This window comes from Chelon labrosus (genome assembly GCF_963514085.1).
Source record: "Chelon labrosus genome assembly, chromosome: 3".
Taxonomy (NCBI): Eukaryota; Metazoa; Chordata; class Actinopteri; order Mugiliformes; family Mugilidae; genus Chelon; species Chelon labrosus.
Genome location: NC_140339.1, coordinates 13,073,888 through 13,101,768, shown reverse-complemented (window position 1 = coordinate 13,101,768; position 27,881 = coordinate 13,073,888). Strand labels below are relative to the sequence as shown.

At 45.0% G+C, this 27,881-nt stretch overlaps 1 protein-coding gene across 1 annotated transcript in view; it reads left to right on the top strand.

Annotated features, from left to right (window-relative positions):
* The window catches only part of nav2a (neuron navigator 2a), a 95,521-nt gene that overhangs the window by 49,244 nt on the left and 18,396 nt on the right, over positions 1–27,881 (top strand). Inside the window, exons 9-17 of the mRNA XM_084541374.1 lie at positions 1,027–1,136; positions 1,246–1,354; positions 2,270–2,695; positions 7,303–7,425; positions 21,236–21,365; positions 23,065–23,383; positions 23,992–24,703; positions 25,727–25,946; positions 27,269–27,555. Coding sequence (XP_084397500.1) covers positions 1,027–1,136; positions 1,246–1,354; positions 2,270–2,695; positions 7,303–7,425; positions 21,236–21,365; positions 23,065–23,383; positions 23,992–24,703; positions 25,727–25,946; positions 27,269–27,555 — 2,436 coding nt within the window. The remainder of the gene's footprint in view (positions 1–1,026; positions 1,137–1,245; positions 1,355–2,269; positions 2,696–7,302; positions 7,426–21,235; positions 21,366–23,064; positions 23,384–23,991; positions 24,704–25,726; positions 25,947–27,268; positions 27,556–27,881) is intronic.

Here is a 27,881-nt window from a genome sequence, read left to right as displayed (position 1 = left end):
TATTGATGACTGTTCACTAATTAATTTGAGTCGTATGCTGGTAACTTATTGGTTCTGTGTATCCAGACATGTTCAAGTAACAAGCTCATAACAACATGTCATCAAATATCTAATATTTGATTCACTGACAGCATCTTAAAGAACACAATTTTTGTTTTACAGTTTGTCCATCTGTAAACCGTTAACCAGCAAATTTCATCTGCTCCTTATATTTGGCCCAGCCCCATGTGTGCACACGTTGTGTGCCTCTGACCTCTGTCCCGGTCCCAGTGTGATAAGGAAGGAGGTCCCTCATGCTCTCAATAAGTCCTTTCTAACAGCCACTCGTTTGCTTCCGGACACTTCCTGCGCCACTGCTCTTTATCCCTCTGTACATTCTGACCTGCAGCTAACCACCTCCAAAAAAATAAAATACACCCGTCATTATCAGCGCTCAGAACTTCATTTTCTGTTGTATACCTGTCAGATGCCATTAGCAGCAGGATTAAAGCGCCTCCACCTGTCAGAAATGGTATGTTTGACAGCAAATTAAAGAAATTAGAAATGCACAATCCGTGCTCAAAATCAACTTCTTCTCTCAACCCATAAAAGCCGATAAGAACAAAAAGAGGATTTAGCTCCTGGGAAAGTTTAGATTTTGTCATTTCGTGTAGAGCGCTGTAAGAGGCTCACGCTCAGAGCCAGTGTACAGCAGTCAACAAGGACAAAGTCTGGGATCAGGCAAAGACCAAAGGCTGCACATAACCAAGGCATTCAAACGTCATCATCTCAAAAAGCCACCAGCCAATGCAGTGGCTGAACTTTATTGATTTATCCTTCAAAGACAAACTTCGCTAGCGTCCAGGGCTCAGCCAGCGTTCATTTTGGACCCCGGTCACAAGACTTGTAACACAGCAGATTTAAATCTTAATCAGGTTTTACCGTAACTCTTTCGTGACACTTTGCTGAATATTAACCACAAAATTCACAGCTGTATAGAACCAATCATTTCTCAATTTTGATCCTTAGCACGACTTGTTCCTTTAGATCCCAAACAGACGGCGAGGGAACAGTGAACACTGAGAGCAGTTCCGGAGGAAGGGGTGGAGACGTTTCCTTCACCAAGACCAGCCAGACCTCCATCGAGGACCTTTCAGGTGTGTGATCGCTTACAGTAGCCAGGAGGTCTCTGTTCAGAAGAACATTTGCATTTTGTTTTTTTAATGCCAGTAAATGCCTGAGATTGATTTTTACTATCTCGTTCAGGGGAAGACCCGGAGACAAGGCGGTTGCGTACTGTTAAAAACATAGCAGACCTGCGGCAAAACCTAGAGGAGACCATGTCCAGCCTGCGAGGAACTCAGGTCACACACAGGTAAAATGAAATAAATTAATCTCGGCTAATTTCCACTGACCCCCACCTACTTTGGTCTCGTTTGAAGTAAATAGTTGAACTCTTAGTTGAACTCTTTCTCTTGTTATTTGGCTCTTAATGTGATTCATTACTGCAAACTTTGCAAAATTACATCAATTCAAAGTGAATAACATTAATACAGCAGCATGATTCTCCAAAGCATTTTCAGCTTAGCTTGTCAAGTCAGAAAGTTTATAGAATGTGCGTAAGAAAACAAAACACTACTGTTTGGGGATCATCACCTCACAATGGCCGCTCCGGCTGAGTAGTAAACAGAACAAATCTGGCTTTCTGTTAGGGATTTGAGTCAGTGAGTGAACGGCCTCATGGTCAGCAGACTGTGTCTTTCTGTGTTTACAGGTATTACCTCTTCCTTTTTTTTTTCTTGCCGTGGCTGTCTCATCCCTCTTTTGAGAGATCCTTTGCTTTGATCGCAGGGCATGTCTTTCATGCCGTCTTTGCTTCTGGTTTAGCTTTAATCACGTTCCCTCCCACAGGACGTTGACCTGTGCTCTGGCTTTACGTCTCAGTGCTGACCCAGCGGTCTAGATTTAGTTTACTCTGTGTTGTTAAGGTTAATATGACCGGTTTTTGTGTTTAAGACCCTATAAAGCATCACTTACCTTCACTTGTCCATCAGCAAGTAGATTATGCTCTTTGAGTTAGTTAGTTAGTTAGTGTTCCATCAGATGGAACAGAGTTCAGTGAAATGTGGTTGACAGATTGATTTTAAGCTTAAAACAAGAGTTGATTGATTTAGATGGGGATCCAAATATGGGATTTCCAGAGGTTTTCTTTGAATAGCGTCTTGTCTGAACCATGTTGTGCCCCACTCTTTTTAACCCACTCTCTCTGTCTCCTTCTTTACCTGCTCAGCACCTTGGAAACCACCTTCGATGGCAGCGTCACCACAGACATCAGCGGCGGTGGCAACTGCAGCGGTGGCAGCAACAACAGCGGAAGCAGTAGAAGTATTCTCAGCCTCACTTCCACCCGGCCCTCGCTGGCATCGTGGCGCTTGGGCCAATCAAGCCCCCGTCTGCAGGCGGGCGATGCCCCCTCCGTAGGGAATGGTTACGGCAGTCGCGTGGCCGGTGGCCAGAGTGGAGGACGCTACCTGTACCCGGGGCACCTGCGACGACAGCTGGCTGGCAGGGGAGGAGCCGTGTGCAGCGTGGACCTTGGAGACAGAGCTGGGGAGGACATTGACCTGGAAGGGATCCCCATGGAGGTCACAGGGTACATGAGCGATGGAGACGTGCTGAGCAAGAATGCCGTGCGCACTGACGATGTCACCAGCGGGTAAGTTAACTCATGAATTACGTGAAGCAGAATAAGAGATAAGAGAGTTCTGTTCTTTTATAACAGGTTCTAACTTCTTCAGTAGGAGGGTTTGAGGCATTTCTCTGTTTTGACATTGTAGAATAATACTATTATCGTTGTTGGATATCTGCTTGGACAAAGCCAACAACTTGAGGACATGGGCGTATTTCTGTAAATCTGTGACATGCATTTCCACAGTTTGTTGATTTTATAGGATAATCATTTAGCTTGTTAATCAGTCTTTAACTTTTAATTAATTTCTGTAATTTGAGCTGCATTGCACTTCATGCTTGCTTGATCCTCCGTGTCAGAGTTAGCCATTTAACAGTACTTGATGATCCTGTGTTCAGTCATCAAAACTCAGTATTTGATTGACAGATGCTTCAGTTTCTATATATCTATTGCCAGAAGAGGGCAGTGGCGAACCTTTATGAGTGCTCCTACAGTCAGATAAAATCCCGCAGCTTAACCTCTATATCACAAGCAACGCTTATTCTGAATAGCACAGATCTTTGTCGTCAGATGCAGCAGTGCTGATAACATGTTTATTTGCTATCCATGTTGTAACAGGCCCCCTGCATACCTTAGCTTTCACACAGTGCGATTTAACGACAGAGAGACCAGGGTCTGGAAATAGAGCTGCTTCTGGGATTCATTTAAATTCAGACAGAGGTAAATGTAGACAGACTGTTAGAGAACCAGGGAAAGGTGATTAAGAAACACATCTCTTAAGAGTTGGAGTGGAGATTAGTTCATGTGGCCTCTATGGGTTTGGACTGATTCACCAACCTCGAGGCAGCTTTAGAAAAGCGAGCGAGCTAAGTGCTCTTGAAGTACTTGATATGTATGAATCCGAGCGGACAAAGGCAGGCCGCAGCCACACCTGGACAGGTGAGTTACGTGAACAGGTGAGCAGGGGCATTTTCTCGCTCCGAAGGCTTGACATCCGGGCTGGGTACGAAGCCACGGTGAAATAGAATTAAACCACGTTTAATTAATTGAACACTTTCCTGTGGAGAGTTTGTTTATTATTGGATACTGGTCTGAATATTGGTAAGACAGTGTAATAGCTCAGCTCGATAAAGCAAAGAAAATCAGCAAGTTCTCACAGTAGTTTAGCATTTTTGCTTGATAAATCACTTCAGTAATAAATATATGTCCTATCGTATCTATAAGGTCTCTATTGTCCACACTGTTGATCTGAGGTTATTTTGAGTTGGATTTTAATGTTTAAATGGTAGATGCGCGTCTGTGTGTGACACAGGACACCCTTGATGTGTGTACTTGGTGCTCTCAGTTGTATAAACCCAAGAGACGAGATGATGGACGGCTGGCAAAATTAGCTTTTTTATTCAAATTGAATCATGTCGACATGATTACGCTCCTTGTTTTGGGGGATGTGCGGTGGAAACTGCAGTATGTGTGTGTTTGTGTATATGTGAGGAACTGTGTGTGTATGTGGGTGCAGGCATGTGGGTGTGTGTACGGTGGGAGGAGTCGCCCTGTGGGTTAACCATTTAAGACAGACACAGACTGATGACCCCCCCCACCCCCACCCACCTTTACATCCTCAGGCCTTGCAGTGGTTAGCTCTGTCACAAGCTTCCACTAACTAACTGGTTCTTCCACACAGAGGTGGATGTTTACCCAGAGAGGCGGTGCTGGCATTCGGATTAAAGCTGTAAACATGCACAGCTCAGCTCTTTGTCACCTCCTGAATGTCACTAATGGGGTTAATTCACACATATTACAAAAAGGAGAATATTTGCTTTGTTAGCTAATGGTCACTCCATGCAGACAGCTTGGGTTTGATTTGTCTGCGTTTGGAGACGTCTGTCTCTGAGCTGCTGGCCTCCAACACAGTGTAATTGAGGTTTGTGGCGCTCGCGTTAGAACAACAATGCTTTGTCTCTTTTACACTGAATAATCTGCCAGACCCCACTGTAAAAAATAGGTAATTAAATTAATTTAATAATTTAGTCGATGGTGTCTACGCAACTGGACTAGCCATGGAGTAGTGGTTTGAATCCCCTCTAAATCCATGGCTGAAGGGTCTTTCGGCAAGGTACGCAACCCCTTCTCCAGGTGGATGGGTTAAATGCAGGGAATAAAGCAGAATTAAGACACTGGCTGAGATCGATGCATATATTTGTCTTGATAGTTCATTAATTTCATGTTCTATGAATCCAGCCACACAGACAACGTGATTGTCGACACCACTTTCGGTATCTTTAATGGTTTTCTCCAATCTCCAGCCCCCCTCTTGTCTTTTCGATTTCTCTGGCCCCTGGAGATGATTGCTCTTGCCTCCCCACCTCCTTGGCTCGGGGGTATGTTGCCCGATATACCCCTCTTCCCTCCCCTGCCTCCCTCCCTCCCTTCCCTCCTCCACCTTTCGTAGACAAACCCAACCTCCAGCCAGGAGAGAAAAGCATGTGGCGCTGAGGAGAGAGGCTGCATACCGACAGCGAGCTCCCACAGAGCAGCACACACTCCCACATGGACACTTAATCTGTACACTCACGGACACCGTGCGCTCATTCCTGATAGCACCATGATCAAACACGCTCTCACCTGGTGATATTATTCACACAACCGCAGACCTCGCACACAGGTTCCGATCTGATAGCAGACAGTAGCCAGACGGTTGAAAGCGGAAACAATTCTTTGGAGATTTTTATCAGCGCGGATCAGCAGTCACCTGGACTTGTTTATTTTGCTTTGGATTAACTGTATTACCATGTTTGAAGCAGACAGGTACGTCTGAGAGCAATTCATTGGCTCTTAAAGGGGGTGACTCTTTTTTTTGTGTGTTTTTTTTTTTCCTCAAGCGTGACATTTTGTGAATTTCCTCCCGTCCGTACCACAGTGCATGCATTGTCAGCTAGTCAAATATCACCTCGGTTTCATTTACTCAAGAACCTTTGCTTCTGTTAGCTGCACGGACGCTTAAAGCAAACGTCGGCCGCTCGGTTTCAGCTCATAAACTGTCTTGTTTGGACACGTTTCTGCTGCTGTTGGAAGGTTACAGGTTAACAGGCATCTGGAACAAGAGGACAGGAGCTCAGTTACTTATTAGTGTGAAAAAGTGATGTGTCAGTCAGGAGTGTTTGTGTGTGTGTGTCCGTGCTTGGACGGCCATCCCCAAGGTGACTTTGCTTTTTGATGATGGATGCACCCCACTGAGGACAGTTAACCTCCCTCTAAGAAGATCCCAGAAAGTTTCAGCTGCCTTCTTGTGTAGATGTGCAAATCTGCCACACAACAAGTTATGTTCTGATTGTCTTATTTGTAATTTGGTTTGGTTTGTGGTCCATGGATCATTTGGTTTAATGTTGCCAGGGTTATTTATATTAATTCCATCATTCTTCCAAAACCAGTATCCAAGTAATGCCTTTAAATCAAGTAATAAAGACAATTATTTATTAATAATACGCACTTGATAATCAAAAAAGTGAGAACTGAGATGATAAAACTTTTAGTCAAGTCCTCTATAGTCAGATATTTGTGGCTTAATGTTTAGTTTGGGCTCTTGGTAACGCTTGCTAAACCTTTACCAGACGACCTGAGAGAATATTCACAGCTTTTACGCTGCACTCATTTTCTGATGAGAAAGTATGACATGTGGTACTTTCGGGTTTGCAGTGAAAACACACTTATATTTACTTATTCTGTCTGACACAAAGAAGCTCTGTCTATAGGTAACACTGTACTGTATATACATTTAGCTGTAAATGTGTATTTGTCTGCGCGTGAGTGCAGGGTTCCCGCCTCACAGATCCACGCAGAGATAACACAGAGAGTATTCTAGCGGCCGGTTTATTTTTCTACTCACTTTACTGCAGACACCGAATCAACGGCGCGGACTCAGCGTTTCATGAAGTTAAATTCGGGCTAAATGAGCCAATATTTGGTTCCATTGGGAATCTCCACAGGTAAATATTTGAGGAACTAGCTGGTGTTGTTTTAGTTTAAGTGCTAATGTTTGTGCAAGTGTTCGTGGCCTCGGACTGTAACGGCTGCTGACCGTCAGTCTCAGACTGTCACAAGCAATAAATCCATTCCCTTAAAATGTGACTTTCCGTTATGAAATGACTGTCCTTCTTAGCTTCCACTCACATATACTGTGTATTTTTAGTTTAATGTTCAGTTACTCTGTCAATCATAATGTGCCAGCCCGGAGCGCTGATGGACCCGGTGTCGGTGATGAATTGCGATATGCTTCCTGTAGGAGTAAAGAACAGACTCATCCTCTGTCTTCCGAGCAGCCACTTCTTTTAAAGGCTGCTGTTGTTTTCCGCTGGCCACACCAGAGAAATGTCTCTTTAGTTTGCGCGGGAGCTTTTTCGCCCAACCGTTTAGCCGTGATTGATGAGAGCTTCGCCTCTGCTGGAAAACTAGATGGACTCCTCCTGCTCTATATAGGACATATATAACAAAAGCAGCTCTGAGAAGAAGACCAGTCCACGCTAAAGAAGTGGAACTGCACAACCTCGAATCATCCTCTCTGAGCCGTTTAATTGTGCGTCTACGAGCTGCTTCGTGTTGCCTGCATCTGACACGTTTTGTTGTTGTTATTTTTGCAGCTACATGACTGATGGAGGCTTGGGTCTGTACACTCGGCGCCTGAACCGCCTGCCCGACAGCATGGCTGCAGTTCGAGAGACGCTCCACCGAAACACGTCATCAGGACAGGGAGATGCTGACAGGTAGGTGTAAGATCTCAAAGGGAAATTCCACTTCCTCTTACACTACATTACACATTAATTTACACTCTTTCTATTGAACATGGTGAACTTGATGTGTTTGTTCAGAAGAAAACCTTGACTTCTTGTGCTTGCAAAGCTTTCTTGTCTGTTTCCTGCTGTAGAAAATATTCACATTTTTATCACACTATAGGAGAAGGTGATAGCGGTGTGCTGCAGTATTTTCTTCTAGGACAACAGAATATACTTTTGTGCCACTTTAAGTGTTCGCCAAGAGGCTTACCACGGTGTGTTTACATAGTTTAAAGTATGATCTTGAAGTATAAAGAAATAGCACAATTTCTGGTGCGGCATTAGTTTACATGGCCTAGTTTCTGTTTCTGCAAATGCACTTGAAATGAATGACTGGAAAACAAATATAAAACTGAAAAACATACTCTCTGTAATGATCTGGAAGAGCCAACATGAATACACTGAATGTCCCTTGAATCATTAACTGGCTCCCTTTGCTCAGACTTGCACCAACACACAGGCTGCAGTGTAACCGAGCTTTGTAAAAGGCACCTCTCTGCTGATGCACAAACGGATCCTGAGCATGCATTTCTGTTTTATTAGGATGTATAGGCCACAACATGTTGGGAGAAGATGGATTGAGGTTTTTTTTTTTATTATTATTATTATTTTAATCAGTGTGTTTTTTGTGATTTGGTGAGACTCTGCCGTCTTTGTCCTGTCACAGAGCTGGAGAAGGATTTGGTTCTTGGCTAGTTGACAGGAATGGATGAAGGCTGAGCAGATCCTCTCCACTGGGGGGGGTGGAAAGGAAGACAAAGAGAGTAGAAGGGGGGAGGGAATAAGCTTGATATGAAGATGGACTGCAGAATGAATTGAGATGGCTGTAAGAATAAATGAGGTAAAGTGGGTGAGATAAAGGCTCACTGCTGCTCTAATAGAGTAGTTGGCCTCCACAATTTAAATCCAGCTATCACCTACTTGTGATCTTTTAGTAAATGTACTAGCAGTTTTTTGAAATTTAAACAAAAACCTTATAATTGCTTTAATTTTAAACTGATGTATTACACAGACAGAGATGCTGTTGCGTCTTGGGGTAGTTTTAAGTGCTTCAAGGAGCTTTTATGGGTAAATCCTCAGGTGTGGCTAATTTCCTGTCTTCCAGACTTTTGACCTTTGCCCTCTCGCTGCCTTTTCCCCCGCATGCACGTGCACACACGCACACTTGTTCACATTAAACTCCTCCACCCCTTAGGTGGAGCTTAACACAAACTGTCCCTCTCCTCACCTTTCATCTCTCTCCCTTCTCCTTCTCCCTTCACGTGCAGACCTCCATCTCTCCTCTCACCTCTCGGTTGTTGTAATTAAAGAGTGCATCAGGCAGAAGAAGCTGGCAAGCAATTAAATGATAAAAGTTGGGGGATTTCTCTCTCTTTTTTCCTCGTTTGATTATTGCGCTTTGAGGTTAAATGGCCGAGTAGGCAGATGTTGTGTTTCTCCCAAAGCTTCACATATTTCTTGATCTTCAAACGGCCTAATTTTTGGTTTCATAAGATTAGAGAGAGGGGGACGAGGAGAGAGTTTTAAAATAAAGAGGGGTTGAGGTGACTTCCTACCTTCCAGTCGCGCCTCCTCCCCCCCGAAGGAATGTCTGATAAATGTGCTTACTGCTTTTACTTTGGGATTAATTAGGAGAGTTGGGGAAGCAGCAGATTAATATATTAGCATAATAAACGGAAAGTAGCGGAGCTAGAGGGTAGAGAGGGGTGACTGGTTTCCTCTTGTAAAAGATGAGGCTAATTTAATTCATGAGAGGGCGGTTAATGGTGCAGTTTGAGCTGGTGGAGGAGCGTGAACACTTTTCTCTGCGTGTGTTTCCAACATTTTGTTATTTGTTGAGTGTCGCAGTTGAGGATCCGAGCTCAGAGATGTTTGTGGTCTGTGTTTGCTCACTGGGTGTGTGACCTGTCTATAAACCTGCTGCACTTTAAATGCTTCTCTTTTGCATCCTCTGGTTTTTTAATGCGGCTGAGCCTTTCCGTGGAAGTGGGGGTGGGGGTAGGTGTCGGGTGTTGCCGTGGCGCTGGAGCACAAACCTTGTGACCCCCTGACGAGGAGGTCACGGAGCTTCAAAGGGCCGAGGTTCACAGTTAAGAGCGTTCCAAAAACCTTTAAGCTTTCATGATGAAACCATCTGGATCAGGCCGAACCTGGACTAATGAGGAGAGAAGGATGCAGTTAGTAAAAGTGTTGAACGTGTTATTTAAATAATGGGAAACCACAGGGGGACTGAAGTCTCCACTGGAAGTGCAAAAACGAGTTTTGCCAACTGTCAGATGTATGTAAAGCAGCGCGGTGGAAGCAAAATGAGTCATGGGATAACAGGACCTGCGAGGCTGAGTACACAGGCAGAGACAATAGAGACTAGAAGCTCTGTGTGCGAGCATGCTTATCCCTATCATTTATCTCTGTGGCTGGAGAAAGAGGAAGCAATCTATAACGGTCTGTCTTCTGGGTTGAATTCTCTTTGTTAGAGGAGACAAAGGGGAGGTCTTTGTGGTGTGAAACTGCTGCAGCGGTGAGAACCCCCCCTCCCTCCTCTCTTGCAGAAGCGTCGAAGATATCATTTCTTTATCCCAAATGAGGACGTGACACAGAGAAGAAACAAGGGAGCTGATGTTTTCTCATGAGTCAGTATAGTGAGGCAGGGTGGTGAAAGGAATCCTGTTAATGTGTGAGAATCTAGCTTCTCTGCGAATGGTTCATCCCTTTCCCGCGCTCATCTCGCTGCTATCTGCACAAAGCATTACAGAAAGAAAATGCACGATATTTAATTGAAGGAATCAGAAAGTCTTTGTGTTGTTTGGGCAGCGGTAAAACTCAAAAGAGCACGGAACGACGAGATATCATTTGTTGGCTCTGATATCCAGGAGTTAGCACGAATGACTTCACATCCCAGACACACGAAACCAGCATCAAAGGAACGCCGACAACAAAGGCTGATTGTGATGTGGCCTCACATCGCCCGTGTCCGGGTCAACAAGTTGTACAGCCAATAACCGGCTGGCACGTACTGTGCGTTTTGCGCCTCTGTGAAAGGAAATATCTCATCGTTCCAGCAGGTGGCAGCAGACTGCGTGTTTCGTGCAGAAGGGGAAATCGTAAGAGCTAGGGCTAGCTACGAAGCTAGGAAGAGCTATAAACGTCCCTGAATCATGCTGATCTACAGTTTATTTATTCTTCATGATGTTTTCTTATCTGTTCTGAGCTGACCGGTCCACCAGGGTGATCTGTTTCACCGACAGTTCAACATGCTCGGTCAACTAAAAAGTCACGGACAGGGGTTCGACTGGGGCATACATTACAGGACACACCACAAAAGACTGAACTACAGTAGCAGACCATTGGCTTAGTGTGTCAGCTTAAATCAACATTAGACACCTAGCGTAGCTCCAAACAGCTCAAATCACCTGTATCTGTGTTGTAGGTACAAGTACTTGACAACACTGGAGCTGTACATGCATCACGTTACGCTTTGTACAGTCGCTCTCACAGTGTTTTCTATGCTCCTTTTAAGTACGTTAAATTGCCTCTGTCTTTCAAAGCTACTGTAAAGATAAACTCACTGCTAAGCCTTTACAGTCTCTCATGTTCATGTTCAGACCAGCCTCTGCAGTTTATACAAAGACTCCTCATTTATTCCGATGATCAAGAACAAGACAAGAAATTAAAGATGAACCCGATTCAACTTTTTCCACATAGCCATGTGACGCACTGCGCTGGCCTATCAAATACGCACAAGCCCGCATTCCTGGAGCATCACTCTTCAGTGTGAATTGTGTAATTCTACTGTGATGACTATCCAGAGTCGTAAAATCCCTTCTCTTGTAAACCATCGTGCAGTCTTTCGGCATTCGATAAACTCTAAACTATTGGATCTATTACTCAAGCCTATGGGTTGTGATTCATTTCATTTGTTCAGCTTACGCAACTCATTATGATTTATAACACAAGCTTGTGTCTGTCTGAATGAACATGTTACTGTTAGGTTAGGTTTTTAAATTATATTTACATTACTATGATTCAAGTTATTTTGTCTGCCCCCATTGCACTGAATCACTGTATAACCTCAAAAACGATGGACGCTGATAATACTTCAAATGATCTTTGATGATGGTTCATTGTGTGAAGTAGTGTGTCTGTGGATTTGTGCGCGCCTGTGTGTATTGAAAACATCTTTGTTGATTCCCAGTCTCTCTCTCTCTCTCTCTGGAGGTTTGCAGCAGAACTGAAGACATATTGCACCACTCACTCGTGAACACGAGACACACACTCACCATAACACACACATGCCCCAAGCCCCAATAAGTTATTTCTCTTGTCTCGACTTGAGCAGGTTCCCTGCTGGCCTCAGGTAGAGGAAGAGAGAGGTTCATCCTCCCCTTATCAACTCTTCTCCACAGCTACCAAAAACACCTGGCTCTCCACGTATCTCTCCCTCTACCTGTCTGTCTCTCCGTCTGTCCTCTCTAACCCCCACTTCCACCTCCACCTGCTCCCCTGCTTCAGCAGAATGAATGTTGTGGTTTGCCCCAAGGCTTCCACTGTAATAATAATTGCTGGACCAGTCTCCCTCCCCTCTCTCTGTTTCTGCGCTTTCATGAGCCAGCAGTCATCTTCCCTGTAGATCCAGGACTATATTTGTATGATAATTACTGACATACAGGAACACAGCTTCACCCCCACCATCTATAGTCATATTACGTTGTCTCTTGCTTGGAGACAACATCAACCTGTCAGTGCTGATCAGCTGCTGTTGCGGGACGTGTCAAACACTAACCCTGCAGCTTGTGTGTGTGTGTCCCAGTCTGGTGTATGTGTGTGCGTTGGACCTCGGCTCCAGTCTGGAATACCGAGAGTGTTTGGTTAATGAGGGGAGAAGGGCGCTGGCAGGATTACTGACACCAGAGCAAATGATGATCTCACCTAAACCATCTGTAGTTGTCAGTGGAGTCATCCATCATGAAAGTTTATATGGAAATTTCTCCAGTTTTGGAGTCATGGATAAAAGTTTCTTTTTGCCAAAGAAAGAGATTTGGGAACTTGTAGTCACTGGTTCAAATCACCTCAACCAAAGTGCCGTTGCACCAGGGCACGCAACCCCCTGGGTACCATTCACGTCTGTCCACTGCTCTTAATGTGCTCACTATTGTTTGTTTGTGCACTAATGGATGAGTGAAATGCATTCCTTGCATGTGTGCACACACACTTGGCCAATACAGCTAATTGAACATCAAACATTTTCCTTCTTAGATTAATATCTTAGCGCCACGCATCCATTAAAACGCGGTGACGGATTTTAGCAGAAACATGAAGACTATGCACTTTTTAACAAGACAGCACAGAGCCAACAGATAATCAGAGAGTTCTGTGCACTGTCAAACATTTGAACTCAGTTTGTTGTTGATGTTTTGTCATAACCTCAGAGGACTGGGTAGATCGGTGCTGTGAAGTCAAGAATGAAATTGATTTACGTGCTGTGGACATGCTTGATTTGCGGTACAGATTTACAACGTAGTTGTGTCGGACCTTTGGGTTCCAGTATGGGATTTTTGAACTTGCATGAGAGAATCACTATAATTAAACCAGTGATAGAAGTTTGCCATCTAGTTCTTTCCAAAACCAGGAAGGTTTACTCCTCACGTTGGTTCATTTGGGCTGGCCGGTGTGAAGATCGAAATCAAACGCCGTTCTGGAACAAATTAACCGAGCTGAGTGGGCGATCTCAGCCTGATCACACTGAACATGTTGTTAATAAACAGAACTCTGGTACACGAAACACAGAACAGCAATAAATGCCAGTGACCATACTCGCTGCCAATGCTGCACTTTCGATTCATTTCCTGATTTCCTGAAATCCATTTTTTCCCTGCAAAATTATGACCAGGCACAGAGCTGTTTACGAGAACATAGTGTTGCAGGTTGGTTGGCTGACCTCAAATTTGGTCTTGTTAAGAAAAAAAAACTCCAAAGGGATTTGTAAATATATTTTATCAATCCATTCACCCAGAGAAGAATGTGTTAAACAGCCACTCCTACCCTTTGTCTGCTCTATCCTTATCTTCTGCCCTCAGACACAAACACTCAGTGTAACGTACTGTACTTTACGCAGCCAAATACTTTTCTCCAGATATCCAGACTTGTTACACAGCCTTTGACTCCCCTCGAATACTAAACTGCCCCGCAGTTATATTTATGCTGAAAGCAGCATTCTGCTACGTCCCCAGTGGTGCGAGTGTGTTGGTAATGAAGCCGTGCCGGGCCAGGCATTGTGTGGCTCGCAGAGATGTAAGGTCAGATATATTCCCAAGTTAATGACGCTCCTCCCACACACATACGCCAGCTGTTATAAAATACTCCTCCGCCTACACTGCAAGAATCTCCGTCTAAGTCATTTTGATCTCGTTTCTTCTTTAAGTGAAAAAGCAAAAGCATATCATCTTGACTGTGACTTCTGACTTTGACCGAATGTAGGGCCCAAAGGTTCAAAGTGGAAGAAGCTATTCATAGCTCGCACCCCCAATTTTTATTTTGTCGGAGGAGGTGGTATTAGTTATGGCTGATTTACATGTAGAGGAGACGAGAAATAATCTATGGGGAAAACTAAGATGTTTGTTATGAGAGAGATGGAGTCCTGAGAGATAATGATGTTGCTGTTGCCATAGATACTGTATGAGCAGACGACCACCATCCATCCCCTGAGCCTCTAACAAGCACACCTGCCTCACCTAATGAAACTCTCACACAATCCCACACTCAGGAGGGTGGGGCTTTAACATCCACAGTTCTTCTGTTTTTTCTGTTCTCACTATTCTCTCATATTCATATTATCTCTAAGATTCTTTACATCTTTCTGTTTTGTCTCGTTGCTTTGCTCTTGTACTCGGCTGAAAAACAGCGAGATGAAGTAATGACCCACAGAGAGAAAAAATGCTCGATATGTGACCAAAGTTGCAGTCAGATTGGAAGCCAGGACGTCTGCAAAGTATATGAGCCTCAGCCAGCTAAAGTAGCCTCCAGGCTGGCGGTTTCTGAAGGGAAACAAAGAGGTCAGAGGCTCGGGCACATGTCTCTGGTCCAATCTGGAGTCTGAAGCAGGCCAACTGGAAGAAACTGTAGATGGAGAAAGAAAGCAAAGGAGTTTTAGACCATTTTGGACTTTAATTCATCAACACTGAGTGGTCTGTGGTGGCATCAACACAGGGTAAGTTTTAATCCTTCACATCTCCCCTGACTGATATGTTCCGTGTGGTTGGGAGCAGATGGAAAGTCTGGGTTCGTGCAGGTTGCAGCTTTAAAGTATAAAGTTGATTATCCACGTTTGGCCATCTGATCTACAGGAACAGCTTGGGGACAGAAGTCTGTGTTCAGACTTGTAACAGGCTGCAGACTTTGGGAGCTGTGTGCTAGTGGTTTAGAGAAGCAGCTTTGGGATCATCAGGTTATTAGTTTGATGCTTTGAACAAGAACCTAAAACCCTCATAAACGGTCCCCCGGGCACCTTGCAAGGATGCTCTTTCTACTTAAGTGTGCTTACTTGGATGAGTCAAAGACAGAGACGGCATGCACACACATGCAAGAAAGACAAATTTCTTGCATGTAATCTGTTAAAAAAATATTATTTAGACGTAGTGAGAAAGTTTGGGAGAAAGTTTTTGGTCCACCAATGTCACTTTTGCAGAGTAGGTCAAAGTAGGGCCACGATATACTTCTTTACACACTTATCTGGCACAACATTATGACCACCTGTCTAATATTGTGTAGGTCTCTGTGTGTCTCCAAAACAGTTCTGACATATCAGAGAATGGGCATGGGTCTTGTTAGTGAGGTCCTATGGGCCTCTGTGGATCATCCCACAGATACTTGATCAGTTTGGGATCTAGTGAATTTGGAGGCCATGTCAACACCTTGTGCTGTTTTTCATGTTTTTTTTGTTTTTTTTTAGTTGTTCCTAAACCGTTTTTGTGTGTGCGTCTGTGTCAGGCTGCATCCTGCTGGGGGTGGCTGCTGCCATCAAGGAGTGTTGTTGCTATGGGGTGGGGTTGCCTGGTCTGGTCTTGGTTAGTGGTACATGTCTAAGTTACATCCACATGAATGCCAGGTCCAAAAGTTTCCCAGCAGAACGTTGTATTGTCACAAGATGGTCAATGTCATTTACTTCTCCTGGCAGTGGTTTTAATGTTGTGGCAGATCAGTGTATGTGTTTAGGAAGGAAGATTTCAGTTTGAGCTTTCTTAAGTTATTTGTTTTGGCCGACAATGATATTGTGTAGTTTAACACACATTTGAGCACAGTGTGAACATCTGTGGATTTAAGAGAAAAATGGAAAAAAAACTGCTGCTAGGAAAATCAGTTCCTGAAGATGTTTTAAAGTGGATGCTCATATGTCATCTGGACACATTTTCAATGAAGGTCTCAAACCAGATGAGTATTTAAAAGAACAGATTCAGTCCTTTTTCATCATTTGGCTCCAAGGCATCATATGAGCCTGTTTCCCAGACCACAGATCTAGAGACAGGAATTACAGCCTTTCATTCTAGCACTGAGGCGACAATAGGTTGGTTTGTATGCGGTGTGTGTTTGTGTAGCGTGTCTGCACACATGTGAGAAATTCCATGTTTGTCCCGGCAGTCTTTTAAATTCCGCTTTTCGTTGCACTAGCGGATGCGGCGCGGTGGGGTCGTGTGTCTGTGTTAAATGCTACGTGTCACATGCGTGATGAGTTTGGTGTGTTTGTGCTGCGGAACCAGGTTAGTTGGTCGAATCAAAGAAGAGTGTGTGTTTACACAACAAACAGAGAGAGCGAGAGAGAAAGAGAGAGAGGGCGCGAGAGAGAGAGAGAAAGGAGCGGAGTCAAAAGAAATCTATGTGAAGAAGAGGTAGCCGAAGGGATCTAAATGCTTTGATAAATTCTGTGAGTGCAGATAGCAAATGTTTTCCCAAGACAGGAGACAATGGGACCAGACATGGGAGAGAGACAGATAGACAGACAGACAGAGAGAGGGAGAGACAGAGAGGGAGAGAGAGAGGCATTCCTGAGTGTGGTGTCCAGTCCAGTCCTGTCTTTTCCTGTCAGTGCAGGGACAGCTGTGTCATTTTCGTACCACAGGGCTCCTGGGCTCCGGCCCGGAATGTGCCGGGTCCCAGCATCCCCTTCTCTGCCTCCTTCATCTCAACACTTTGCCCATTTTGTCCTGAATGTCATGACTTTTCCCAAATTAAAAAAAGCACCGTTTTGTTTTGTTTTTTTCAATTTTGATGCAGTCTTTGAATAGAAAGGAGAAAATATTATTACATGTATTCAATCGTGTGTCGATCATAAAGATTTCTGCGAGCGTAATATACACTATATACATTTCCCTACGGCAGCGAGCAGCTGCAGGTACGAATGCTGTTGTGAGGCTTCTGAACGTTTCTCTGCGACGCAGTAAAACTGGCAAAACCGCTTTCGAGAAGTTGAGGAAAACATCTGCTCTTGTGTTTTTCAGTTTGTCTTATGTTTGTGCTGCACATTTATCTAATTTGCAGCTTTTACACCATATCTCTAAGAATATCGGGCTTTGTAGTTTTTATACTGTCCTTGTGCAGCTATTGCTACTAACGACAGTTGAATCTAAGATAGGTGTCTTCTTTTTATAAATGAAAGCTTGCTTGTAGACTTACTTGTTACTAGATATTGGTCAAATAAATCATATTTTTCTCAAGATATATAAATAACATGATGTTCATGTTGTGTATTTATTATGTTCTTGATGGTCAGAACTCACCTGTCAGCTTGTCCATGAACTTATCTGTGTCCCCAAACCCTGAACCAGAAAGACAGTCTGTCAAAGCCCCTCCCTCTTCCTCCCCCATCTGTCTGTCTGTCTCCCTGTGTAGACAGAGACAGGGATTCGGGGTTATACGATACAGCGGCAGTTCGAGGACCAGTAGTCGCTCCTCAAACACAGGAAATCCCCTTACTTCTGCTTCACGGATCTGTTGTGGCCGCACGTCTGTGTGTACATTTCTGCGGCACGGATCCTGTGTGCATGTGCCAGAGTCGGATGGGGTTTTTCAGGAGGCGGGGGTTACAGTACCGTCGGGCCGGCCAGCAGACCGCAGTCCCAGGGGACACACGCACACAAGAAAAGTTAAAACAAACACAACCACGGCCCTTTTTCTCAGGACACTTCCAGACACTCCTATTGGCTGACCCATGCGGGATCCCGATTTTTGCACTGGCCCTCCTGCCACCCCCACTCTTCTTTTCCCTTTAAGGAAGTTTGGAAGTTTGGCCTCTGAACTCTGACCCCCTTTGGGGAAAGCAGAAAGCTCTCCGAAGGGACCTGGCGTGAGTTTGAGGTTCCTCTCTGGAATGTCGCGATTTGGGTCCGTTTTCTTTCTCCACTACTTCTTCCTCTTTGACTGGTTCACAGGTCTTTTAGCTCTTAAGAGTGAGGTTTTCTATCGTCCTCATAAGTGACAAGCTTTCACCTTTTCCAACAGATTTAAAGAATCACTTGAGCCGAACTCCAGTCATCTTTTCACTGCTGTGTGCACCAGAAAGCCTGTTCACCTCGGTTGTAATGGAGGCAGAGATCTCATAATCCCAAAATTATCTACATGACTGGATGCTGTAAGAAGCTAAATCAGGGAAAGATGTAATTTTGTGATTAGGGTGAAGTGGAAGAGTAAGAAGCACCTCGTCTTTCCCTCGGTGTGATGATCTATTAGATGCCGAACTCGCTGGCCTGTGTCTGGCACCACTTCCTCCCGGGGGCAGCCCGCGGTTAATGTCTCCGTCTCCTCTGATTGGCCGTAAAGGGCCCGGCGGTTGTTAACTGGCGGGTTGCTTTGCCAGCGGGAGGCTGTGGGCTGGGCCACGCCGCTTGGCCTGATCTCTAATTAGCACTGGCTTGTCAGCTGGTCAGGGTGGATCTGTCTGGGAAATTGCAGTCTTGCGCACACAGACGCACACAAACCTGGGAAACGCATAGTAGCAACAGTGGGACGAGGATTGTCCTTCGGTTTAGGAGGGCTCGTCTGTGATCATGCGGCTTCGACTTGTGTTGCCGCTTGATTCTTGTTCGGCTGAAGTGGCTTATTTAGGGCTTGGGGTGTGTTTGTGTGCGTCTGAGTGTGCACTATTAGTGGCGCGGCTGCAGCAGTGAAGTGGTTAACAGTCCCGGGGGAGGCTCATGTTACCAGCAGTAGGGCAGGTCCTTCTCTTCCCTCTTCTCTCCCTCTCCCCCCCCTCAGTTTCTCTCTGTGTTAGTCCAGAGAGAGACGAACAGCGCCCGAGGGATGAAGCATCAGTGCAACGAGTGACAAAGGAGCTCAATCTAGGAACTCTGCCAGGACGAGAGAGGGAGCGAGAGACATTTAGAAAGCTCAGAGAGAGAGGGAGTCAGACAGAGAGGGAGAGGGAGAGGGAGAGACATTTGTCTGTGTGGACTCTCTCAGCGGCATGGAGTCATGAAGCTCTCTGTCCAGCTTGGCATTTTCCCGCAGCGCTCTGGTTCCCACGGCAACCCAGGCACCCTGACCAGGTAGACACCCATGTGTGTTTGTGTATACGTGAGTGTGCGTGAAAGAAACTTTGTCCGACGAGCACCGGTGATTGAAGTGTTTAGATCATCTTGGGTTACATATATTCTTCAGATGTTCTCATAGCTTTAATTTATCATCTCATTTCTATGTTTGTGTGTGGGGGGGGGGGGAATTTCCCCTGTGGCTGTAGGGATGAGTTGAAACAGTTGTGGTCACTCTAAATCCCTCAGTACCAGCTCGTTTGCTCCACGGATGCTTTAGACCCCGAAACCCAGCGCCTCTGCTCCAAAGGAAGTTGTGTTTTTTTCCCCCCCTCCGTCTCTGTTTGTCAGGTTGTTAGCAAGCATGCTCAGAAAGCAGCAGATGTGTTTGGTCGGAAGTCTGCCAAGAACCAGCTGATTAGGTTTTGGTGGTAATCTGTTTCTGGGACTTTTGCCATTGAAAATCTTTGTTTTCGTGCAGCTTTTTCAAAGCCATAATTGTAATGTGTGTTGGTGGGAAACATTCAGGACTTCCAAGTTGGCTACTGAATATCACTGCAGTGATTTTATGTGAAAGTCAAACCAGTATGATGAATGGGAGCAGATAATCTATTTGGATGTTTAACCAAAAATAGACTCTTTAGTTTAGCTCTTTAACCTTAGTCTCAGATATGTCGGTATAAGTTACTGCGTGAGTCCTTGTATTTAGACGACTGGACAAGCGCAGAATTCACAGAGTTTCATTCATTTGCTAAGTTGCTGTGTTCATATTACTGAAACTAAGAAGCTGAATAAATCATAATCTTTTATGTGTATGTGTATTTGTGTGACAAATACAATTGCATTTTAAGTAATGTTTATGGTTTAATAAGTTTTGTAGTGATTAGTTTATTAATGAATTATGATACAGTCGAGTTGGGGAAATGATGATGATTTAGGGCAGATCAGCCGACCAAGCAAATAATTGTTAGCTGCGGGCCTTTCCATGGGAGTGAGATGATTAATGATCGCCATCAAAATACTTTCTTGACGGGATTTTATGTATCATTAGTCTTGAATGAATGTTTCCTTGATGACTGTGCAGTTAGCCTGAAAAACACCAGCTCCACTAAATAAGTGTGTGTTTGTGTCCTGGACACACACTCGGTGCGAGCCAACCCTGCACTGGCCGTCACCATCAGCCCCCCTCTGGTCCTTTCAGAGCCGTGTTTGCCAACTGGCTGGACTTCCTGACACCCACAGACTCGAAGCGGACACACACACACACACACACACGCACACAATAGCACACAAACTAGTGTTTCTATCTTTGAAAGGACTTTCTGTTGACATTATACTTTCCCTAACCATCTCATCACAGTGACTAACACTAACCATGAGCTAACCATAACCTTTTAACTAAAACCAAGTATTTTAACCTTCAAAAAGATGTGGGGCCCAGAAAAAAAAATGGCCCCACAAGGACAACAGGGCCCCCGAACTTAATAAAAACAAGAACACACACACACACTTGCGTTGACTCCCGACATATTTGCCCTGTTCAGATGGGTTTGTTTGAACAGTTCACACACACACACACAGACACAGACACACACACACCATGATGTCACCCCTCCGTCGAGCCTTTGTTCATATGATAGACAGCCCCATTGAGGCTGTTTGTGTATTTGTGTGTGTGTGTGTGTTCCCAAGTTTATGTTAGTTTAGATGGAGAATAAAGGAAGAGACTCAGCAGGCAGTCTGGAACGGCATTTCCTTTTCTCTTTTTTGGCAATTTTATTTCCGTTTAGAGCTGTGATTGATACACTGAATGACATTTTCTCTAGTTTTCTTAACATTTAAATGCACACATTTACCAGAAATAAGACTATTAAACACACATAGCTTCCCACAGGTTGTTACAGTTTTTATAAACATAGCATACAGAATGTTTTCTTACCTATGTCCTCAACCAGATTAGCATTTAAGCCCAACAGCAAAGATGAAAGAGGAAATAAGAGAAGGATCTCTTTTATGTAGTGCACCTGAAAATCGCTTTGCTTCTGTGGCTTCACGCTCGAATTGACGAGGGAATTCAATGTCCTCCTCAACAAAGAGGAACGAAACATGCTCCCCAAGTAGAACAGGAGCCAAGTGCACTAACATCCTCCCCTCTCTGGAAGACGCATCGCTCAGAAAGTACTGGACTGACCATTCGCTCTCTTTCCTTTGCCATGTTCTCTGTTCAGCTGGGATGACAGCAGCTCCGTGAGCAGCGGCATCAGCGACAACATCGACACAGATGACATCAACACCAGCTCCTCCATCTCTTCGTACGCCAACACGCCCGCCGCACAGCGCAAGGGCCTCAACGCACAGGTAGGACTTTGTGGGATCGTGCCACAGCGTAGACTAGTTGGTTTAAATTTTGGATTTTTAAAGTAGAATAAATCTGCTAACCTTTTGAAAACATCTCCATAATAATTTAACCAACAACCAATGATTTTGTTAGTTTAATTTCATTGTTTGAGTCTTCGTTAAATCACCATTGTTGCTGAAAAACTGAGGCGGCTTAGATTCCTGTGTCCAAGTTGAGTACTGGTATCAGGGCTGCGCATCACAATCTACTTTTAGAAATAAACTGTAGTCAACAGACACGAGTGATGTTATTAACGACACATTTTAGTGCCTTTGATCTAGGATTACAGTGTTCTAGAGATGAAATCATGTTGTGATGTTACCAGCTTTTGAAGTGGGAGTTTGCTGACACCACCAAGACTAATGAGTCTGGTAACACATCATTGGGATATAATTATGGGGTGTGTTTCTAGAGAGGATAAAAAAGAAGAAAAAATGGATGCAAGTGGATAATGCTACAACCAATCAGAGCCATTTAAAAAAAAAAAAAAGAAAAAAAAGAAAAGCTCGAGCATAATCAGTTCCCAACGGAGCAACTCCAGACCAACTTCTCACGGCAAAAATATTGTCGGGTCGGGAACGTCGGGCTACGGATTTCTTATTTTCAATCATTTGGAAATGCTAAAAATCCAAAGAAATTGATCTGTATTTTCAGGATTTGTTTGTTTTTAGCTACCTAGCAACAAAATTACACCCATAAATCATATACTCTACTTAAATTTTAAGTTACATTTGAAGATATTGCAAAAAAAAAATTGACTAGATGTAGAAAACAAGAGTGTTACAACAATGATCTTTTATACATTTGACTGATGTGATGCTTACACCGTCTTGAAACCATTATACACCAATTAAAAGCCACTAAAGTTCAGGAAGTTGATTGCTGTCGTACATACAGTATATTGTGTCTGATGTGGAGTCAGTCGTGACATGAGTCTATTAATTTTGCAAAGGTTGAGGTGCTGAAAAAAAAAAAATATATGTACAAAGGAGTCTTTCTCTCGGTAAAGCAGACCGACACAGCCCAGATTAATAACGTCGGCCTCATCTGTCCTCTGGCAATCACTCATTGTCTGCACTATGTTTTTTAAGGTCTGCGAGCAGGGCGGCAGCTTTGTAGTGTTGTCTGGACGACTGCAGAGTCAGCTTAAAAGCAGTCGTCATTCTGCAAGCGTCTGTAATTTATTGCGCTACTTAAATAAAGGCTACGGTGATCTATAATATCATCATTTTAAAGAGTAAAACCTTCACAATAAAGTTAAAAGAAATACGACTTGAGGTTTGTGTAATTGAAACTTACTTTAAGATTCAAAAGAACAATATTCAGATCAGATTTTATAAAACGTTAAACACTAAAAAGACATAATCATACATATTAAATGCTTTATTAAGTACTGTTGCTATATTAGCAATATAAAAACACTATTCAGACAACTTTCTGAAAAAACGAAGCAGAGAACTATTTATGCTCAAGCCCTGGTTTGTCCAAACGCCTTCCTGACAAGCTGTTCAGGTGATGGTGCTGTGCATGCTGGTAGGGTGAAGCAGCATGATGGTTGTGGTCATAAAGTGGAGTGCCTTCTCCAGCCACTTGGCAACGTCTCGTAAAAGCTGCAGTAAATCTGACCTGCTCTGTTTTTGTGTGTGTGTGTTTGCTCAGCCCGTGACGGATGCAGAGAAGCACTCTGCCTCCACAGCGGTGCACCAGGCTTGGTCAGGAGACGAGGTGAAGAGGCCAGACGGCGGGTCAGACAGCGGGGTCAGGATGGAGCCGGCCTCCAAATGGAGCCGCCGGAACCCCTCCGACATCTCCGATGAGTCCGACAAGGGCGGATCCGGGAGGAAGACCCCCTCCGTGTCCCACACGGGCTCCTGGAGAAGGGGCATGAGCGCTCAGGTGGGGGTGACGTCACCCCGGACCAAAAGCACCAGTAGCACAGGCTCCACGGGTTCAGTCGGCCTCAAGGGCCACAGTTCAGGTAAAGACTTAGTCGTAGGTCATCTAGTTATATTTATCGCTTTATTCCTGTTCTCCTTACTTCTTAAATGAATTCCCAGAAAAACATATTAAATTACATCATAAAGACTTTGGATTATCTTTGGTCTCTGTCAGAAATGTCAGGGATTTAAGATAAAAGTGCAAATCTTAATTCCTATGCCGAGTATTATTGCAGTCTTCTGTGCTGTGCAGCTGGTGAACATACCCTTTCTGGGTTTTGTTAGTAAAATTAGATTAGTTTTAACGGTTTGTTGCATCAGCTTCCCCAACATTTGGAACAGCAGTTCTGCTTCAAAAGAAGGCAGCAGTTTATATTTAGTGGAAGTGATACACAGCTTAAATGCTGTAAACTTAAACTTTGTGTTGTTACTCTGGTTTGGGTTAACCCTAACCCTGAGCCCTAGGGTAGCATTTAGTCTAGAATAAGCTGAGATGTGGCCGTTGATGCTTCAGGACAAATGAAATGAATGAAAAGTCTCCGACTGGCAGTTTGGCGATACATTGCCTTCAACTTAAGTTCAGCTGCCAGTGATCTGAGTGTGTAGCACCAATACACCGTGATGATGTCTTACTCTGTGTGTCCTGCAGCTAAAACAGATGATGTCAAGGTGTCAGAAAAAGGACGTCTATCTCCTCGCTCTAACGGCCTTCACCGCTCACCCTCGGACGCCGGGCGCAGCAGTGGCGATGAGGCGAAAAAACAGTCAATCCCCACGAACCGCGCACCGACGACGCTCACTCACACTGTCTCAGACCCCCACTCCCAGACGCATGCCCACACCTCACGCACCCCGACCAGCACCTTCGGCTTCAAGAAGCAAGGCACTGGGATGGTCACCATAGTCACCGCCAGCGGCGCCACCATCACCAGCGGCTCAGCCACGCTGGGGAAGATGCCTAAATCTGGAGCGCGCTCGCTGTCAGGAGGGTTGAAGTCTGGCGTGCAGGATGGGGGCTCTGTGTTGGGTCACCACGACGACGGCTTCATCCCCATGAGCGCCCGCTCCACGCTGCAGTACCGCAGCCTGCCGAGACCCAGCCGCTCCGGAGCGGCGGCCCGCAACGGGAACCGCTCTTCCACCAGCAGCATCGAGGCGGCCGTGCTCTCTGTGACCTCGCACGGGAAAAACTCAATGAGCCTGGCCAAGGCCAACGGCTCAGGAGGCCTGATGGCCAATCAGACGGACCGGGAGAAAGGCGTCTCTGAGATCGACAACCTCAGGAGCGGGATGCAGGGTGGTGGAGCAGCCACCGTTCCTCTGACGGGAAGACAGCAGGTCTCTTCACCAACACTGCGCAGGTACATACCTACAGATCTTCATTGGTATTGTCAGTAATCCTGCAGACATACTGACGGCTAACTGTGGAGCCTCACTGAGTGGGGCCCTCTTGTATGGGCTTGACTTTACCCCCATTCAGTGTATACACAGAAGACCATTTTAAAAGGCAGTAATCATACAGTCACAGTAAATGATAACCAGCGGTGAGTAAGGATCACACGTGTGGGCTTGTTTCCCCTCACACACACACACGCACACACAAACACACAGCCTCTATGAGGTTAAATCAGGCCATTGTGAATGCAGGCCTTGAGCTGGGGCTGGTCAGCTGCCAAGCCTCAGCCTTGGCAGTGTGTGTGGGGGGGGGGAGGGTGTGGTGCAGGGTAATGGGATCTGAGTCTTACCTCAGCGCTCTGCCCTCATTAATGTGAGGGAGTGATAACTCTTCAAAGAGGCTGTTCTGCTATTATTGCCCACCGCGACTCCACTCATCACAGCCTGCCATTTAACTGTAACCCAGGATTAGCACTGAACAAGGAGAGAGTTTGTGTGTGTCTGTGTGTGTGCGTGCGCTGGCTTTAAGTCAGATTTGAGCGCTGACTCTACCTTCACTGACTACAGGCGTGCTACTGTATGTCTCGTTTCACGGAGAGTTAAGAGCAATACTGGAGCTTTTGTCCTGTGGGACAAAGGATGGAAACACTCAAGACAGTTTTCTCGTTTAACACTCGTTTAACCCAAGCAGCCTTGAATTTCAGAGTTCTTAGAGCATGAGTCTTAGTGACTTTGTGGAGCTTTTTCCTTCTCTTTATCTTGAAGCCAGTAAAAGATTGCTTTGCACATTTTAATTAAAAGGTTTACGCAACAACAAATAAGCTATAAGTCCTTTTTAATTTTGTCAAGATTCTTCCTCCATTATTAGATATTATGATTTATTACAATGTCAAGACAATGTGAGGCATATTTTTTTCCCTCTTTACTGAGCACTTCTGACCCAGTTAACCTCTTTTTTTTACCCCCCTGCCCATCTTACTCTACCCCAGGTTATTCGGTGGCAAGCCCAGTAAACAGGCTCCGGTCACCACGGCTGAAAACATGAAGAACTCCACTGTGATCTCCAACCCCCACGCCACCATGAACCACGTGTCCACGGTGCTGGAGTCCCCCGACGGAGGGCTGGGAGCCGGGGACAGCGAGACCAGCAGCCCCATGTACGGAGGCAGAGCGCTGGGGTCGGGGACGGGGACGCTGGGCAGCGAGCAGGTGAGCGAACAAAGAAGGGAGTTTTCAGCGAGCTAACTCGAATCACCGTCACCTGGATGGTTACTGGTCTGTTATTCTCCATGGCAACCCTCCGTCCATTACACTGTCACGTTAGAGTAAACTCGCCGCAGCGGCCAACGGGTTTGTTTATTCTCACATCCCATAAATCTTGTGTTTTGTATTTCCTCAAGTAGCCTGGTTTATTTTAACTGTGATTTGGGAGCAGCTACTTATTCGCCGGTTATTTTTAGCTGTAATCATTCTCCAACTGCCTGCCACTCACCGGTTGCCATGGTAACGGAGGAAGCATGTTTTTTTAAGCTTATTTTGGAGTTGCATTTGGATTAGTCTGACCGTGTTCATTCCAGCAACTAATGAAGGGATCGTAATAACATTTTGAGCAGACATTAATTGTACATTTGTACGCCCCGACTTCATTTGCCATGAGATGTGTCTCAGACTTGCATGTCCCATTCAGAAAGAGCTATAGTAAACGTCCCATCGCCAGTACTCCCATCCCATTTGCTTTGTACTTACTAATGCCTGGACTCGGTTGTATGCAGCATTTAGTGTTAATTAGCAAATGTTCTTAGAAACCGCTAAGATGGTAACCCTGGTAACATCAGCATGTGAAAATCAGCGTTCACTGTGAGCTTGCGGTTTGTGGTCAGCAGTCGCTCAAACGGCTGCACCGTCAAACCAGACGGTCAGGTTTGGGTTCAGCGCGGAAAAATGATTATGCACCGACCTATGTATACGTAAGCACGTGGGAAGGTTTTTGTTGAGCTGCTCAAGAGGCTTTGGTAGAAACACAAGGAGGATTTAGATCTCACCTTCCCGATGTCGCAATTATGGTGTATTCTTTGAAGACGAAGAAAAAACAAACAGATGGGCAGTGTAGGTAGTCGTTTGACTGTAAAGCTACACTTTGCAGCAGAGGAGAGGAGAGTGAGCATGCTCGGTCATGAACTCTCCATCGTGTTCTCACATGATTCATAAGGCGTTATCACACTACTTATGAATCACGACGTGACACACATGGGATTGTTTTTCAAAGTAGCAGTCGTGTCCTTACAAAGTGCAGACTTAAGTTCAAATCTCTTAATATTCAGTGACCTTAAACCTCAAACAAATGTGAAAAATATATAGTTGGTGCATTTATCAGGGCTGCAACTAATGGTTGTTTTCACTGATTAGCGTACTGACTTTTTCTTTACTTACATAATTGTTATCGTCACAAAAAATGCACTTTCTGGTTCACTTTTGCTGCAAACAAATCAGTTATTTCAGGAGTATTGATGGATTGTGTTTTCATCCCACAGGCCTCCAGCCCCGGCTCAGTCTACTCCTCCACCGGCCCCTCCAACAGCCTGACGTGGGGAACCACCTTCAGCGGCTCCTCCGTCCCGAGCCGGGAGGGCACGCTGGGCGGGCACGGCGGGCCGGGCAGCATGGGCTTCCCTTCCGTCAGCAGCATGCACACCAGCAGCGAGTCCATCGACATGAGCCTGGGCAGCGCCGGAGGAGGCGGCAACCACGGGACCCACAGGGAGGACACCCTGTCCGCTCTGGGCCGCACCGGCAGCGTCAAGACGGGCATGTCAGAGAGGTGAGGGGTCTCAAGAATCATTCAGATTTCTTTTTATAATTCCATCAGTGTTTTGTGTTTGAGGTTGTTTTCAGGTTACACAGTCTGGTAATTAATGTGACTAATGAATAAATGTGACTTTAAAAACAGTGCATTGTAGTATTGCACTGGTTTGTTACTGTTTGGGTCTAATCTCTGTAGTTTTGGCTATGATTCCTATAACCTTTACTGAGTCTTTACTGAATGAATGAAGGTTAATGAATGAAATGTTACATGAGCTTACAATAGCCGCCTTAAGCTACTGATCCTCATAAAATACCAAGTTAAACTGTAGCAGCAGAACCCAG